The 18,729-nt window shown below is 44.2% G+C and overlaps 2 protein-coding genes across 3 annotated transcripts in view; one reads left to right on the top strand and one right to left on the bottom strand.

The window, feature by feature from the left end:
- The window catches only part of LOC140909666 (uncharacterized), a 62,518-nt gene extending 60,547 nt beyond the window's left edge, over positions 1-1,971 (bottom strand). The window contains exon 1 of one of the 2 annotated variants that reach the window (XM_073339495.1): positions 1,905-1,971. The gene's annotated coding sequence lies outside the window, so the exon portion shown is untranslated. The remainder of the gene's footprint in view (positions 1-1,904) is intronic. The other variant, XM_073339496.1, reaches the window with a different exon arrangement.
- On the top strand, positions 1,224-11,457 carry LGALSL (galectin like). The gene is made up of 5 exons (XM_073339497.1): positions 1,224-1,751; positions 2,617-2,688; positions 2,809-2,897; positions 3,337-3,514; positions 5,352-11,457. Exons 1-5 carry the CDS (start codon positions 1,500-1,502, stop codon positions 5,493-5,495), a joined length of 735 nt encoding a protein of 244 aa, XP_073195598.1. The 5' UTR covers positions 1,224-1,499; the 3' UTR covers positions 5,496-11,457.
- The last annotated feature ends 7,272 nt before the right edge of the window (positions 11,458-18,729 follow it).

Here is an 18,729-nt window from a genome sequence, read left to right as displayed (position 1 = left end):
ACAACTGCCGCGGTGATCTGAGCGGGCTCCATGCTTGCCGTGGTATGGCATGAGCGAGAGAGCAGAGTGGCAGTGGAAGCAGCAATGCTGGAGGACAGTGCTGACAGCAATATGGCGCCCGCATGGAAAAAGGTGCGAAACAATTGTCGGCTGTTGCTTTCACGGAGGAAGGGCTAGGCTGGCTGGGAGAGCAGCCTGAGGCAGAATGGCCCCCTCAAGGAGTGAGCTCACAACGCTGGGTTTAAGTAGGCCAAGTCTCAAACCACTGAGCTATCCCTCTGCCAATATTCCAGGCAGGACTGAATCTCCATTAGACAAAACTTAAAGAAGAGAATTGCCTGAGTCACTCCCATTTATATGCAGGCACCCCTGACAGACTTTACAGAGGTCTGCTAGGAGCACCCATGTCCACCCAGGTGCCCTGACCAACCAGACCGAGGCCAGCCAAGAGCACCCAGGAGACAACGAGGACGGCTATTGATCATACTGCACTGTCTGCTGTCACAAGGCAATGAGCTGCTGCTGTGTAGCAATGCAGTGCCACGTCTGCCAGCACCCAGGAGACATACGGTGACGGTGAGCTGAGCGGGCTCCATGCTTGCCATGGTATAGCGTCTGCACGGGTAACCCAGGAAAAAAGGCGCGAAAAAATTGTCTGCCGTTGCTTTCATGAAGGGAGGGAGGAGGGGCCTGACGACAGGTACCCAGAACCACCCGCGACCATGTTTTTGCCCCATCAGGCACTGGGATTTCTACCCAGAATTCAAATGGGCGGCGGAGACAGCGGGAACTGTGCGATAGCTACCCACAGTGCACCGCTCCAGAAGTCGACGCTAGCCTCGGTAATGTGGACACACTCTGCCGACTTAATGGTCTTAAGTAGGGGGGGGACACACAACCGACTGTGTAAAATCGCTTTCTAAAAATTCGACTTCTATAAATTCGACCTAATTTCTTAGTGTAGACAGACCCTGCGCAGAAGCCACAACGTCGGAATCCCAGCTTCCGAGACCCCAAAGCTCGAGGCACGTTTGGATCTGGGCTTTTGATGTGGCCCAGTACAAACACGGGGGCTATTTGCAAACTTCTGGCCCAACCCCAGGCGCAGAGGTGGGCCATAACAGGTTGGAGGGTGTTCAGATTCGGGGTCTTGGCTTGGGAGAAGCCCAGGAGACAAAGGAGACGGTTGGGGGCGGGGCCCAACATGAGGCCCCCATCCCTGACCGCTGGAGCGTGTGAAATCCAGCCCCCGCTCTCCCTCAGGAGCTGAACCAAGCGCCCCTTCTCCAGGGGGGCCTCATCCTAGGCAGGAGGCCCCCAGGAGCCCGGCGCTGGCTCTCAGCTGCTCGCCTGCCCTTCCCAGCTCGCCGCACGGCCCCCGGCCCCCTCCCGACTCTCTGCGTCAAGAGCCAGGCGAGTGGAACAAGCTGCAACAACCCCGCCGAGTCCCCACCCGGCCCCTGCCCTCGGGCTGCCCCACGGCCGGGGCAGGGCTTTATATGCCGCCTGCCGCCGCCGCTGCCACTTCCCCTGCTGCGGCACCAGCCCGCCTGGCTGCACGCGGGCCGGCGGGCTTTGCTCCGGGTCCAGCGCCGAGCCCCCGCCCCCTCCCTCGGCCGGGTCAGCCCTGCGCGGAGCTGCGGCCCGCGCCCGCCCCCCTTCCCGCTCCGGCCCCGCACCGGCCGCCTGCGCCTTCACAACTGCACCGATTCAACAAGATGGCGGGATCGGTGGCGAAGAGGGACGCGCTGGTAAGTGGCCCGTTTCCTGCCTGCTGCGGGGGGGGGGCCTGCCCTGCCCTGCCCTGCTCCGCTCCGGGGGCCATGCAGCGCCCCCACCCCTGGGACGGAGCCGCTGGGCGCCCAGCGCCGCTCGGGACGCCGGCCGCCGTGTCTCCGGCATACCTGTGAGCAGCGCCCGCCGCGGCGGCAGCAGCAGCCCCCCCGCCCGTGAGCCGGCCAGGCTGGCTGCGGCTTAGGCGTGTGTTGTGGTCAGGGCGGATGCGGTGGCTGGGCTGGAGGGCTGAATGGGGGGAGGTAACCCATCCCCTTGTTTCAGAGTAACAGCCGTGTTAGTCTGTATTCGCAAAAAGAAAAGGAGGACTTGTGGCACCTTAGAGACTAACCAATTTATGCTCTAATAAATTGGTTAGTCTCTAAAGTGCCACAAGTCCTCCTTTTCTTTTTTCCATCCCCTTGTGTGGCTCTCTTTCCCCTCTCCCCCATCTCTCCAGAGGGACGATCCTGGGGTGCGTGTGAATGCTCCTGCATGCAGCTGGGCATTGGTAGGGGCGAGGAGCGGGGTCGGGGGACAGACTGTGTGCATAGCTAAATATTGCCTGGGCTCGACATCTGGCTTTTGAATTTGAGCCTGAGCACTTGCTGGGAATTTAAGAGAAGCACCCTCGGAGAGCAGGAAACACCCTTTGTTTTGCAAAGGAGTTCGGAATATGGACCATATTGAGGAGGTGACTTGAAATTAAATTGGCAAGCTGCAGAGAGACTTTCCCAAGCTGTTGTTTGCTGCAGACCGTCCCAGTCACAGGCAGGCTCAGTAATAAACGCACAGAAGGAGCAGTGATTTCTCTGTCTCAGTGTGTGTTTGTTTCCTCTTTAGAAAATAGAGGACGGACATTTAAACAACTCGTTGGGATCTCCAGTGCAAGCAGATGTGTATTTTCCACGGCTGGTAAATTGTTTTGACTTGCTACCCTTCCCTTTTCTATAATTGTGCTTGTGGTCTGGATTTGGCCCAGTCTGTTTCCAGCTTGAGGGTTCCTCCCTCTGATTCCCGGCTGTTCTTTTCCAGATCGTCCCATTTTGTGGACACATCAAAGGAGGAATGAGGCCAGGAAAGAAGGTCTTAGTTATGGGCATGGTGGATCTCAACCCCGAGAGGTAATAACACAGAGGCAGAGCTTGCTTCTGGTTGGCAGGGCTGCTCCAGTCCTGTCTGCATTTTCCCAATGAAGAGCTCCAAGAAAGTACTACATTCCCATGATGAGAATTTGCCCAAAAAACATCCATCATTTCTGAAGACAGCTATTTTTATCAGAGATTATAGAGTGCTGATTTCTCCTTTGACCCATAGAGGGGGCATTTCTTAAAAGGATCGTTTTGTTTCCCAACATTTTAAAGGAGGACACAATTTAGAGAATAATATAGGAGCACAGTGTATATTGTGTCATGGTCCCTTTCTCAACTTTGGGGACTAGCCATTTCCCGTTACAAATTCAGATAGGCTTGTTGAATAAGCGTAGAAATCAGGCGTGCTGCTGCATTTTGGATTTGTTTGCTTCTTTCTTGGCGAGTGAGAGCCATTTTATTCCTATTTCAGCTTTGACATCAGTCTGACATGTGGGGAATCAGAAGATCCTCCTGCGGATGTAGCCATTGAACTGAAAGCTGTATTTACAGACAAACAGTTCCTCAGAAACTCTTGTGTATCTGGTGAATGGGGTGAAGAACAATCATCGATTCCTTACTTTCCATTTATTCCAGACCAGCCATTTAGGGTGAGTACCACCAGCCGAAGAGTATACATCATATTTGACAAGGTGTTACTTGATGTGATAGTGCAAAACATTTTTGTGTGCATGTTCAGAAATCACATTAAGGTACAAGAATTTCTTCTGTTACGGTAACAACTAACAGACCTAAAGGCATTAAAGTATTGATCAGCTGTTGTGTGTTTTCATGCATATGCTCATACTTGCAGCTGTAGAATATTTTCCCAAATAGGCTGTAAAATCATAGTGGACATAGTGTTTGTAATTTTTATAGTTAAAGAGGGCTTTATTCAGCCTTGGTGTAACTGTTTGTCCCCAGTGGAGTTACGCCAGGGTTGATTTTGGCCCATTGTGTTAATAGATTAAAATATATATAAAAATATATATATATATATATATATATCATTAGTAATTCTGTACCCTGGAGTTAAAAAAAATCTTATACAATGTAAAGATGTAGCAGTTTGAACAATCCTGCACTGGCAGGGAGATGGACTGGATTGACCTAATATACTTTCCCATTTCTAATTTTTATGATTATATGAAGACATCTTTGCTAATCGTGGCCAACAAACAATGCCTCTGCACAGGGCCTTGCTCTCAGCAACCTCAAAGTGCACAGAGAAGAAAGGCAGGCAGGCTGCCTTCTCCATGCAGCTAATCCAGAAAAGGCCTCGCTCCTCTCCCTAGTAATAAAGCCTGTCTGACCCCCAAAACAAATGCCAACTCTGACCAACTGCCAAACCATCCTGCCCCAAGATAATCGTCCTCCAACCCAAAAAGCTAACAGTCTTCCACACGGGGTAGATTATGGAAGCATGCTTCAGGCACTGTCTGTCTGATTTTGCACAAGGCCCCAGAAAGCCTGTGGGTGCTTTATTTGCTCCTGTTAAGCTTTAAAAATCCTGATTAGACACAGATCCCTGGAGATTCTCCAGATATGGATGGCCAGGATCATATGGACCTACTCTGTGCCCCCAGCAATCTCACATCCCTGCTTCCTGGCAGTATGGCTCCATGACTCCCTCTGACTGCAGCTAGATTAGGGATTCCCTTAAATGTGAGTAATCACCATGGACAATGCTGTGCAGAACAGATGATTCAGCACTAGGCTACATCACTTTTTTCAAGGTGTCTCCATAGGGCAGTAGGGGGAGATGATGTGCATCCTTCCCTGACCCCAGGCACACCCAGTACGGTACTATCCCTTACCTGCTCCAGCTTAACCAGTCCCTAATCTCTTCCCCTCTCATGAATTTCAACACCCAGAGAATCCTTTGAAGGGAAGGGTAGTGCTGTGGAAGCAACTACCCTTCTTATTAGGGTGACCAGATGTCCCGATTTTTGGGTCTTTTTCTTATATAGGCTCCTATTACCCCCCACCCCTACCCCGATTTTTTACATTTGCTGTCTGGTCATCCTACTTCTTATTCTGCACAGGAGGGAGTAGAAATCCACACGTGACCCTGGAGGCATGATCTATCCCTCTGTAATTACATGTTACTTAGCATATGGGGCCTGTTTTTGCCATTATTCCAAACTGGGAATTCCCATTGAAGTCAGTGGAACTTTTGTGTGCAGAACAATAGGACTGGGATCCAATATGCTTCTGACTGTACTACTGTACATCTAGAGTAACCTCAGTGATCTCTGTGAAGTAACTCCAGATGTATGAGAGTAATGGAAAGCAGACTTTGGCCACGATACCCTCATTGGTACATGGTGTTTCAGTAATAAAATGGCCAACAGTTATGTAAAGAATAACTGAGTGACATTTGTGCCCTGGGAAATGAAGCACTCCAGTTACACTGTGAACCTGGTTCATCATTTTTATTTTTTACAGGTTGAAATACTTTGTGAGCACCCACGTTTTAGAGTATTTGTGGATGGACATCAGCTTTTTGATTTTTACCATCGTATTGAAACGCTGTCAGCAATTGACACAATAAAGATAAATGGAGATCTTCGTCTTACTAAACTTGGCTGACCTAGTGAAAACTGTAGATTCCAAACTGGCTCAGGTGAATCTTCTATCTGGAAGATCAATGACAGCTGAGTTTGGACACAACTATTATAGGCAAGCTTCACTGTTTCTTTCCTGTGTCCAGTAAAGAATATGTTGATGAATTGAACTGATATTTATCCTACTGAAGAAAGCTGTTGATTTATAGACACTGAGCCATTTTTCTTCAAACAGACTAGCCCCTCCATGCAAGATAATCAAATTAGAATGGATTCAGAAAGATTTACAGTCTTGTCATAAGTTGTAGCAGCTATTAACCTTCTCAGAGAAAGGCAATTTCTGAAACAAGCGCTAAAGCCAGCTATTGATCAGCGATTTAAAAAAAAAATTTTGTTTTGCAAATAGTTTCTGCACTGAAGTGGATTAGTGTAGCACAAAACAGGGCCTAATGCTGACGTCCTTATCCAGGGCCTGATCCTGTCTCTATTTAAATCAATGGCAAAACTCCCATTGACTTCAGTGAGTCATGACTCATGATCAAACTTTCAGTCCTTTAGTTGAGCACAATTCTCATTGATTTCTGTGAGTTTTGCCAAAGAAGAGGGCAGATCCTCAGCTGATGTAAATCAGCATAGTTCTATTAACTTCAGTGGAATTAGGTTGATTTATGCCAGAGGAAGAGTTGGCCCACGGACTGTGCAAAAACTGAGTAAGGGCTTCAGGATTTGGCTTGTATATTTTAGTCAGGGTATTTGCATAGAATGTAGATTGTTACAAGTTTTTGCACAAATGAATGTTAATACAGTTTTTGACGCTTACCCGTAGTTTGTTTATTTATACTCATCTCTGTATGTATTCTTAGTAAAAATGAACAATTTTACTGATAATTAAGAACAGCAAAGTATAAGTATTTTGAATGTACAAATGTCTTAGATTCTTTGGGTAAACTTGACATATCATTATTGAAGCACTACAAGTGTCTTGCTGAACGGTCGGTTACATTCTAATTGTCCCCTGTAGACCCAGAAAGGTAGGGGGTCTGCTCGTGTATTCACTATAGACTGTTTTTCAGGACTTTATAACTTTGCTGTAAATGTTAAGTCTGAGCTAAAGCAGTTTTTTAAAAAAAAATCTTTATATAGAAGGTTTGTAGGTTTAGTTGTGCTTTTTGGATCTTAGCCTGCAGAATTTAATTCTGTTTCCATCAGTTCATAATGGCACTAGTCTTTTGGGGGTAAGTGGGAAATTCTCTGCGCGCATCGAAGGGCAGAATTTGATCTTTGGTATTAAAATTTAAAATAGTGTGTGGACAGCCAAGTTATTAGCACTTGAAAATCAGCTACTGCACTTGAATAAGTTTTCCAAATAGCTTTTTAAGTAATAGGTGTAGCTCTCTAAACACTGTAACTGCTCTACACTACGGATGAACACAGTAACTTTTCATAGTTTCTTTAGGACTTCATACACTTTTCCTTGGATGTACACAATGGACTACAACAAGTCTTTTTGAGATGTTCTAGTCTGTGAAATAAACATTTATTTAGACAATTTATAAAACATGTATTACAGGGACTTTTTTAAGACATGTATTTTGGAGCCTTTTTTGTAGCACAACATAAAAAAAAAAAAAAAAGGAAGAATAATCTCTGAACTATGTTAAACTTATGATAAAGATCTGGTTTAAGCCAACCAAAACTGAAACATCCAGAGTGAGGATAGAACACCAATTGTCAATCAGTTCATTTTGCCCTCCCTTTGAGCTAATCTGGCCCTGAATCAGGAAGCCTTAGACAGTGAGCCAAAATTCCAATTATGGCCCTGATCTAAAGCTTATTAAAGTCAGTGGGAGTCTTTCTGTTGACTTCAGTGGCCTTCGGATGAGACTCCATATGAGCTAAAAACATAGAGGCCTGATTCGTATCTCACTTACGCTAATGTAAATGAAAAGTAACTCTGTTAAAGTCTGGAGTTTTGCTGGTGCAAGTGAGATCAGGATTGCGCCCCTAGCCATACAGTACAAATTAAAGATGGAGTTTTAGCCTTATCTTTGAATTTGTGATTTCTCCTCTTCCCCGCCCTCCCCCCATTTAAACCAGCCCAAATGTTATTTTCAGATGACTTTTTTCTGGTGTGTGACTTTATATGTAAAATGGACTTTGTTTGTATTGCAGGTTGATTCTTGATATGAAATGTTCCTGTCTTGCTTTGTTTTTATCAGTTTTACACAGATACATAAGTAATGAAATGACTGTCATTTTCAAATATGTTAAGAATGCTGGCCGTGTTTCAATACAAAAATATATTCTTAAAAATAAAATCCTAGGAAAAGAAGCTTTTACATGAAACCTCTGGATTATTCTCCAGCTTTGAAACTGTTTATAGTTGCAAGGCAGATGCAGGTAGAAGATGAATTATGCTTAGGAAGATACATTAGTAGCCAACTGGTCCAGCATCTTCTCAACCTTGAACGTTTAGGGGCAGGCTCTCTGGGGTGGTGCTGCTACTTTGTGCCATATCACCAGCAGAATCCAGTCAGAATGCTCGTGTACCTGGCCCAAGGAGGCTATCACCAAAGAAAGAACAATCCTCTGATAGCACCTCCACTGGCTCTGGGCTCTTATGCCACTTCCCGTCCCCACTGTTTGTATAGCTGGGGACAAGAGGCTTGGTTGGGCTGCCGCTATGCTAAGCTGATCTCTCACTGCGTTTTCTGCCCCTTGGGACTGTTTGCAGCTGGTATAAGTTAGAGCAGCCCCCAGTCTGCTGTAACCCAGCACTAGCCCTGTACAAACCAGCAGCAGGACCAGAGAGTGCAAAGCACATGCCCATGACAGGTGCTCTGTGTGGATCAAAAGACTCCATGATGTGGCCCATCCAACTCTCCCACCCTTATATGGCTCTTAGTGCTATACCAGTCCCTTATAAGCTACTGTTTTATGGCTCTCAACTGCATTCAAGTCCCTCTTTACAACATATTATACTTTTCTGTCCCAGGAAAAGGCTTGTAGGGCCTGATTCCAGTCTTGCCTAATATAATTCCATTGAGTTCTATGGCTAGCCTCTTGATTTACACTGGTACGAGATTAGAAGCAGGCCCAGAGAGACGGAAGATCATAAACACATTTATAGTATGTTTGGACTTAACTTAGCATAAAGATCTGCAGCCTTTAATGCTGAGGAAACCTGCCAGGAAGTCCCAGTTACGGCTTCCATCCCCATTAGTCTCTTTGGTAGATACTTGGAAGCCTTTTCATTTTTTGCATTGGTCAGTTCCAGGCTATAAAGAATCAAACAAGACTGGAGATGGCATGTAAGTAAGCGCCAGATTCTGATTTACTGGAGACTGGATTTATACAAGCTAACTCCATTGAGGAGCTACTCTTAACTAATTGATGTGTGGAATCAGTCAGACAAGAATCAGGCCCTACATGTTTCTGTTCAGTAAGCTTTAGAACCAAATACATCACCAGGCCCTTATGTGACTTAATAGGAAAATGCAGAGTATTCATTAGAGATGGGACTATGCTGCAAAGCTTGGGTCTGGATGAAAGCCAGTCTGAATAAAGCCCCGAGTGATAAAATACCAATAGGAGTAGATGCTATCCTCTTAACTAGTATAGCTTTAAAATCCACACTGTTACGTTTGGAATTGGCAGTGATAAAACACAACCTGATTTCATTACTGAGAATGAGAATGTTGCCTACTCAGAAACAGCCTTGAAATACTTCAGCATTATGTAGAGATAGTGTTTCTCTGAAAATACTTCACGGAAATGCTTTTTCTTGGCTAAGTTGCGTAAAATGTTACAGTGTGTCTTCTAATGTTTCTATGTCACAGTTAAAGATATTTGCACTAAACTAGAAGAACGGTTTGTACTAAATATTCTCGCGTTGTGTAAGTGAACCTCCAAATTATGTGTGAGATGTTGAATTTCCTCTCGTTTCCATGACCAGCTTGTAAAAATATGCGGTGTCACGAAACCAATTCACTGTAAAGTCTGCTTGAAGCAAACGTCTTGCTTGAGGGCTGTTTTGAACATACTGCATGTGGCATGAGCGAGAGCCTGATTCACCATTCTGCTATGCCAGTTTGATGCCGTTGTAATGCCACTGAGCTCAATGAAGCTGGTGCATCCGATTGGAGAGGCAGGCCCGGAGATTTTTGTTGATTACTCTTAATGTGTAGGAGCGGGGTTGAGATTTTATCTTCCATTATTTAAAATTGTGCGCAAGGAGGAAATGAGAACCATGGGGCCATCACACTGGCTTTCTAGTAACACAGTGGTAGCACGCTGTATTGCAATGCTAATGGAGTGTAAGCTCAAAGGCAGAGTTCAAGTTCTGTACCACAGCCTGCCAAAGCATAAGAGAGTGAGTTAAGCTGAGTTTTCTGAGAAGGTATGTTTGAAGGACATGCGCAAATGTCCCTGAGGCTAGTTTTAGAATGTGTTAAGTTTGGAAGACCTGACCTTACTTAAATTCCTAGCTTCCTTGTTTGAAACAGGGACTGAGGGTAAATAAGAAGATAACTTAGGGAAAAAAAGCATGGTAGCCATTCTAGTGCAGTAGTCTGTAATGCTGACAGTCATATGGTACATTTGACGTGGGCCTGTAGCTGCTCCTTGCATGGGCCTCCCATTGAAATCCATGGGAGCGCCATGTGCCAAATGGCTCCAGGAGCAGACCCATAGTGCATGGTACCTTGATCACTTAGGTCAGTGACACTGACTTTTCTATATCGAGAACTGCAGCACCATGGGCCCTGAGTCTGCTCTCACTTAGGTGGAAATCAAGAGGAACTTTCCTGAAATCAATGGTATTTCACCAGTGTAAGTCACATCAGAATTCAGCTGATGGTGATTACAGGCCAAATTCTGACCTTGGATACCTATGCTCAGCTCCTGAAAATATATGGACTAGATCCTCAGCTGGTATATGTAGGCATGACTTCAGTGGAGCTTCACCAATTACACCAGCTGAGGATCTGGCCCTATAGGTCAATTTGCGTACACACATCCCAAGGCAGAATCTAGGTATCCCTTCCCCTGCCGCTTTCTAAAGAGTGCAAACAAATATTTCAAACTCTAATTTCTTAAGATAAACTGAACTCTAGCAATGAATTCCCTGCTTTTTGCAGAAAAACGAAAGATTACTCCTTGGTGAGAGGTGTATATTTTTCTGTTTGGTTAAACTGTTTTCAGCTATGTGTTTGAAACTTGAGCTGTGCCATTTGTGTGATGTGTTAAAGAAAAAGGTCCAGATTCTGATCTCAGCTACACAATTAATTAGAAAAGTTGTATCTGCGTTCATAACTAGGGCCAACCCAAATGGGGGGAAAATGAGCTGTACGCACTTTTTGTCTTGCTTTGATACACCCTCTCGGCTCCTCCCAGCAACCAGTGACTTGTATGAAAAATACAATTAGTGTAACTAGGGATTGCCTGCTGTATGATGATCAGCACTGTGTGCAACATCAAAATAATCAATGCCCACGTAACTACACATCTTCCCTAGTTTCTATTGCTAGACCTATTGGATCTGTCTGTTAGCATAGAGCTGTATCCTCTTCCTTTTGAGGTCAATGACAAAATTCTCTTTGACCTGAGTGGGAGTAGGTCCATAGGAATGAGGATATTTCTATCTTCTACACCCCGGTCCTATTATTCTGACCTGAAACATACAAAGTTTGAGCATCAGTTTATAGGTGTATTTTATTCTTCTAAATTTACTTTGAAGTATGAGATGGGGAATATTTCTTGCCTGCCGTATGTATTTGAATAGAACCATTAGAAAGCACAGCCTTTCCGTTCTGCAGTAATGCTGGTTTGGAGGTGAGCACAGTGGAGAGCTTCACGTAAGTTACATTCTGATTTTAAAAAGGGGTATGCATGATTTGATCTGGCAATAATAATATGTATTGTTCACCACAAATCTATTTTTATGTTGTGCCAATTTGATAATGAACTTTTAATAAGAATAAAATATGAAACCATTAATTGGTGGTGTCATTTACCTGGATGCTTTATTCTAATTACACAGCCTCTTCATTTCTTTCAAACATCATCCTCTGAATATTTTCTAGATTCTTCCCCTACTAAAACAGCAGTGTGGGGCTCCAGACTGCAGCTTTGATAGCTGCTTGGGTGAAACAACTTTTCAGTTCAAATGCACCATCCTGGACAGTCAGGTCACATTCTTAAGGGCAAAACTTACTTGCCTTACTCATGCAAAATTCCCATTGGCATCAAGTAATGTAAGATGAGCATGACTCAGCTCTTAATGCCAGGACAGCAGGGTTTCTATATGGATGTTTGGCTGTAAGATTTAGGGGGCTGAGTCTCTAAAGCATCACCCAAATGAGCAGTCCTTACTCACACATGTAGTCCTGTGGACTTCAGTGGGAATACTTTCATGCATAAGGATTACTTTTGTGAGTAAAGCCTGCAGGATCGACACCTGGGTCTATGCCAGAGAAGTAACCCTACAATATTTCAACTTTTGACATGAGTGATGCTGATTAAAAGCTTGATTCAGTGCCCCCTGAACTCAATTGGGAGTCTTCATATTGACCTAAATGGGCCCAGATCAGGCCTGAAGGTCTCGTACTGTTACTATTAAAGTTATTGTCAAAACTCCAGTTGATTTCAAGGGGAGAAGGATGGGCCCTATAGCAAACTCTGTGCTGTAAAAGGTAGAAATGGGTCCAAGTCAAAACCCTAGATCCAAACAGCATTGAACAGCTGGGGAATTGGGATTCAAACTTAGCTATTCTTACCCTTTTCCAATAAAATGTTACATTTTGGCATGGAAAAGAGGTTTTGGAACTGGGAGATTATTTGCCTCTCGACCTTTTTGCAGCTGTGGACCAATTTCACACTTGGTGTAAGTCATTGCCATCAAAGGGGTTACCAGCTTGCACCCACTTTGAAGTTGGCTCTATATTTTCTCCACTATTCTAAACAGAATTTGTATATTAAGAAATCCCAGCAATCCATGTGAAGGGGGAACTGGCAAATAGTCTTGGGGCACAAATTAGCATTTGTTTAAAAAGAAATAAGTTTCTCTCAGATATGGTGGCCTGAAATTTGTACTGCACTGAATTATTCTACAGCTGGGGCCCAAAGCCAATGGGAATCTCTCCCTTGACTGGTGGGCTTTGGATCTGGCCTTAAATGCTAAGGGGTACGTTGTGGATCAAGTGCACTTCCTGAGTAAATTAGCTGTGTGCTGGCAGTGGAGGGAAAGTAGCCCTTTCAAAGTGCGGAGCAACAGCAGACTGTAGACTCAGGGTTTCATTAGCCCCTGAGGCTGCTGCACCCTTATGTGTGAGACTGGGAGTGGGTGGCAGGGTTGGCTGGTAGATCTGCATAGGTATGGGTTCATCTTTCCTTTCCCCAGACCTGTCAGGACACAGAGAGCCCCTGCAGATCGCTAGTTCATAGATCTCATGAGCCCTCTCCCTATATCCACCGTCCTCGCACCAGTGCAGTGGAACCATAGTAGCTCTGCATTAAGGGCCCTCAGCACTTGAAGAGAGGGGAGCAAGAATTTCACTAGATGAAATCTGGCCATTTTATATCCATCTTGTGTGAGTGTAAACCACAGTGGTCTTCAGCATCTGTCACAAATGCTGTCCCTGAGAGCTGGATTTTGCATTTAGCTCTCTGATTTAACTGAAAGGTATATACAATTATATGTAGCCAGCCAGTTCCTGTGCATTGATTATTCCAGCAAAAGTACAGAATAAATTACACTTAAAGTTGTTCCTGATCAGTTTGTATTCTACAGCTGGGTGGAGTCTTGATGTTAAACCTCCCCCTTTCGATCAATCCACACCCCATTTTTGTTCTCTTCAGGCACAGACGTGTTAGAAATGTGTATCTGTCTTAGCACACTGTTTGGAGAATGCCAATATCTTGGCACAGCAAAAATGTTGTACGAAGGCTGCCGTCAGCACCCAACCGATACCACAGCACTGACTGTGATATAAGTGGCTGGAGGGGGAGGTTTTCAAAAAGTAGGAATGGGAATTCGATGTCTAACTTCCAATGATTCTCAATGATAGTTGGGTGTCTAACTCCCACTTCAGCCGTGGAAGATCTAGAGCAGTGGCTCTCAACCTTTCCAGACTACTGTACCCCTTTCAGGAGTCTGATCTGTGTTGCGTACCCCAAGTTTCACCTCACTTAAAAATTTGGGCTCGGCTTTAGTCACATGTGGCAGGGCTCAGACTTCAGCTTTCTGCCCTGGGCCCCAGCAAGCCTAACGCTGGCCCTGGCGAACCCTATTAAAACAAACTCACCCACAGTTTGAGAACTACTGATCTAGTATATAGAGCAGTATAAACAAGTCTTTGTATGAAATTTTAGTTTTTACTGACTTCACTAGTGCTTTTCATGTCACCTGTCATAAAACTAGGCAAATATGTAGATGAGTGATGTATCCACTGGAAGATCTCTGCATACTCCCAGGGGTACATGTAGATCTAGAGAATTGATTATGTTATGCCACGTTTTGGTGGAGTGTAGCTGAAGCCCATTCATGTGGAGGGATTTACACGCAGAAATACCATTAATGCAGCTACTTACTGCAAATACAGCGGCAGGTATTTTTTAAAGTATGAAATCTGTTCACTGCTCATCTAAGTCTGGCTCTGAAATTTCATGTATACATCTTCTGAAGGGTTATAAATTCTTTTCTTATGCAGGGATTTAGGTAGGAGGCAGTTCAATTCCCAGACAGGGCTTGTTGGCACAGGCAGGGAATGCTGCCACCCCAGACTCTGACGTGGAGGGTGTACCTCAATAAATGCCCCTGCAGCCACCTAAAGAGCTTGAGGAGGAGGTGCGTTGCAGCAACAATCCTTCTGGCCAGTTAAAGACCTGTGTTGATGTGACAAAAAGAATCCCCGTCCTTTCCCTGGGCTGACCAATGGTAATTTTGAAATAGAGATTCAAGAGTGGAGCAGCAGTAAAGGTTTGGGACTTCTCAGGATTTTCAAAGTGGCATGAAGGAATTGGCTTGCCCAGGTAGAATGAAGGTTGGGTTAGTGAGAGAAAACTTTCCATGAGGCTGAATAGTATCTCTTTTTGGTTGCAGCAATTCAAGTGGAGCAGAGAGGCCTTCAGTCCTAGATTATAATGTCTCAGTGACATAGGTCCGTACCCTGCTTGGTGCCCTCCTCTTGTGCACAGTATCCAAAAGGCAGTGCAACAGAAGTGGTTCTGCTATACTGAAAGTGGGTGTGTGGGCCAAGATAGCCCCTGCTGGGTGATCCACACCCCCTGCATACCAGGGAAGGAATGTTTTGCAGGGTCCTGATCAGAGTTATTGTACAGGAGATTTCAGAGACATGCCCAGCAGCACTGTGACTGCACAGATCCATTGGCCAAAAGCCACTATGTATGGGGCACAACCAGTGCCCATAATATTAAAATCCATGAGGAGTTTAGTAGCAGCTGCAAAGCTACTGCATGGCTGACTTGTAGCCTGGGATAGTGGATTCTCTCTCTCTCTCTCCCCCTCAGAAACTTCCAATTTACTCAGCCTTTATGCATCATGAACCCTATTCAAAGCCCACAGATTGGAGCCCAGGAGGGTATTTGGCCCATAGTAAAAAAGGAGTTTTTTAAAAAGCCAATAGGTCCAGTACTTACTAGAGATGAAAACAAGATCTTTGAATTAAAGAAACACAAAGATAGCATAGAGGATGATGCAGACGGGCCTCCTTTTACCTCCCAGCTCACGGAGTAAAAGTCACATGGGGCTGCACAGAGCAAACAATAGCCCAGCTATACGGATTTGGGTTTGCAGGACTCATGCTGCGGTGCTAATAATAGCAATGCAGATATTCCCATTTGGACTGGAGCCTGGGCCTTAAGACCTACCCCCCTCACCAGATTTCAGAGCCAGAGTGGGAATGTCTATACTGCTATTATTAGCACCATAGTGCAAGCCCTGCGAGCCTAAGTCTGTAGACCTAGGCTCTGAGACTCACTGCTGTGTTGGGGGCGAGGGGGGGGGGGTTGATTTTTAGTAGTGTACACAAATGCACAGTCAGAGAAAGCCAACGCAGGAGTGACTATGTATTATTGTACTGAAAGGATCAACAGAAATGTGAGACTTTTCTTCATTCATCACCACTCAACTTCACATACTTTTCTTAGTGGTGACAGATAATCTGCACCAGAGATAAACCTGGATGAAAAATCCTGGCTCCAAAGAAGTTCAGTTCTGGATCTGGATCCTAACTTGGAGACACAGACCCATCTCTTTTCTACGCACATCATCTGAGGCACTTACTACTTCATTCAGACCTGAATATGTATATAATAGTGTTCCCTTACATAGCACCTCTTACAGAAGAATCTCAAAACACTTTACAAACCCTTAATAAGATTCACAAAATATCATTTAATTTTTATTGTGTCATTTTACAGTCTGGAGAACTTAGGAATTAGGTTATATGTGGCTTTCACAGACATCAGTGACAGAGCTGGGAATAGATCTATCTAGCTACATTTTAGCACACCCATCACTATGATACCTGAGTGAACCTCTGAGTGCAGGCTCCAATCACCAGACAACACTGTTCATTATAATGATAACTATTTAGGGCCAGGTTCTTCCACCCTTATTCCTACTGAGTAGTAATATACTCTGCAAGTACTTCAGTTAAAATGAAAGAGACCATTTGTGGAGTAAAGCACTGCTCACAAGAAGAACAGAAGTGGCAGAAGTTGGCCCTCGGACAGTGTGGTCTCTATAGACTCAGTCTTAAAGTTCCGTAGTATTGAAATGCATATTTTATTATTAGAATTGTGCAAAAATCCTGGTATTTGGTGCAAACATTTTATCCTTTAATTCTGGACCATTTGGTGACCCCCAAAATTTTGTTTCTTGTCATGAAATTTCATGAAATGGCCTTTTCGCACATCAAAAGCATTTGAACAAAATTCAATTAGAATAAAAATATGTGGAACATTAAAAGAAAATATCACTTCAAAATTATAAAATATTTGTGTATTTCATACCTAAATTGAGCCAACCGGAACCTTATTTTTCATTCAAAAATGGCCCACAATGAAAAAAAATCCACAGAATTTCAAAGGCACTTTTTCTCCCTCCCCCCAGAATCCGACTGTTTTAGAAAAAAGAAATACACAATGATCAAACCTTGCAAACAGAAGGTTTGGCATTATGTTAAAAAGTGTTTGCATACCACTACTGAAGCACGTTTTAAAATGCAATATAAATAATACAGAATGAAAGGAAATCAGGCCCAAGAACAAGCAGTAGTTTGCTGCACCTGCCTTTCAGAAGATGTTGTGGCCAACACAGACACACATTCCCGTAGACAAAATGATTGGCTAGATCCTCAGCTGGTGCAAACTGGCATAGCTCCATTGATTTCAATGGAGGGACACCGATTTATACCAGTTGATGATCTGGTCTAATATGAGTTTTCTTAGGGACTCACAATAAAACTAATTACTTTATGCTGTTCACAAATGCTCTCAGGCAAAAAAGACTAACAGGAGTCTAATCAGCATATGCAAAGGGAAGCGTGTGAGAATTTTAATTCATTGTGCGAGTGAGGGTGTGATACTGCAGGATAAATGACAATGGGTTTCTTTAAGGCTGAAGCAAAAGGAAAATCAGCTACAATTACTATTGTTTTTTATGTTAACAGCTGTATTGATTAGTTTCATCCTGTATGTCACTGGTAACTAAGGAACATGACACATTATCTTTGGCTATTGTTAGAGGGTAGCAGAGACTGCAATATTTTTAGAAACAGATTCCCACAATGTAATTGTAGCAACTGGATGATCATGTACTCGCATATCAAAACATCAGTGGAAGAATTCCTGGGCAACACCACCAACAGTTCTCCTATTCGGAGGGGCACAGGATAGCTAAGAAGCTTGACAATTGGTGAGGACAGAGCTGTTACCTCTAAGTCTCCAGTTTGAAACTGCACCGATCCTGCACTGGCCAGTATGGAAGAGAAGTGGGAGCCAATGCGCCTTACTTGCCACAGTGAAGAGATGACCCATATGCAGTCTTGCCAGTCTGCTCTCACCGTTCCTCAGTTTGCACCGTAACACATTAGAAAGTACATCATGATGTTGGTGGAGAATATTGGCGGCCATGTGTTAGACTCCTTACACAGCTGGCCATCAAACTCTGGAAAGTTATAGTTATTAAGAGCAAACATAGATACTTGGGTACACTTGCAGGAGTAACAAGAGATACACGCTTGAGGCAACCAGCAGTCTATAGAGTGAGGAGTCAGACTGTCACTTGTATATCTTCCATTTCTACATCCTGGCATCTCCTTCAGCCACTGCATGGTCTTGCCACAGGTCAGTAGACTCAGCAGAAAACCATTACTCTCTGAAGTAAAGGAGATGATTATCTCCATCCATTTTAGGAACCTAGGATTTGCTATGTTGGATCCAATCAGTGGTCCAACTAATCGAATATCATTTCTGGCAGTGGCCACTACCAGCTGCTTCAGAGGATGGGGTAGATAGTGCTGAGACAGTTATGGGATAACCCGCCCCCAGGGAAAGTTTTCTCCTAATCCCCATTAATTAGAGGTTAGTTTCTGCCCTGAAGCATGCGGGTTTGTATCCTATTTAGAACTCCTGAGTTTTATATATTTACTGTTATAACTCTGGATATTCTTGTTTCATATAAAAGTCTAATTCACTTTGGAATCCTGCTTCACTTTCGGCACGATGATATCTTGTGGCAATGAAACTAATTTGCACTGTGTGAAAAAGTATTTTATTTTATCAGTTTTGAATTTGACCCCTTTCAGTTTTGCTGAATGCTTCTTTATACTTTATTACAGGATAGGGTAAGTAGAAGATTAGAGAACAGGGAAAATAGAAGATCCCAATCTACTTTCTTTATACCAGTCTACATTTTGCATACCTTTATCACATGCTCTCTTATTCATCTCCTCTCTAAGGTAAACCATCCCAATCTTTTTGATCTCTCTTCATCTGAGATTTTCCATGCCCCCCAGCAGCACCCTTTTCCACACTTAGCAAAGGACAGGATGGACATGGTACTGAATGACTGCCTGCTACCCTAATCAGCAGTCCTTCCAGGTCACAGCTGAGACACTATCCTGTTGATGTCCCCCTCAAACACTCTTAGTGACTCTATTAGTATTATTATTTGCATTACTACCATAGTCCCAAGGAGCCCTAGTCGTGGACAAGGCTCCCACTGTGCTACGCAT

Source organism: Lepidochelys kempii, chromosome 3, assembly GCF_965140265.1.
Source record: "Lepidochelys kempii isolate rLepKem1 chromosome 3, rLepKem1.hap2, whole genome shotgun sequence".
In the NCBI taxonomy this organism is placed as follows: Eukaryota; Metazoa; Chordata; order Testudines; family Cheloniidae; genus Lepidochelys; species Lepidochelys kempii.
Note: the sequence above shows the minus strand (reverse complement) of the source record. Positions and strands in the feature narration are given on the sequence as shown.

Bases quoted from the DNA above. Each gene is read 5' to 3' on its own strand.
- LGALSL (XM_073339497.1), top strand. From the start codon at position 1,500: ATGCCGCCTGCCGCCGCCGCTGCCACTTCCCCTGCTGCGGCACCAGCC. The intron at 2,898-3,336 runs GTAATAACACAG...TTCCTATTTCAG, and splicing joins GTGGATCTCAACCCCGAGAG to CTTTGACATCAGTCTGACAT. The intron at 3,515-5,351 runs GTGAGTACCACC...TATTTTTTACAG, and splicing joins TTCCAGACCAGCCATTTAGG to GTTGAAATACTTTGTGAGCA.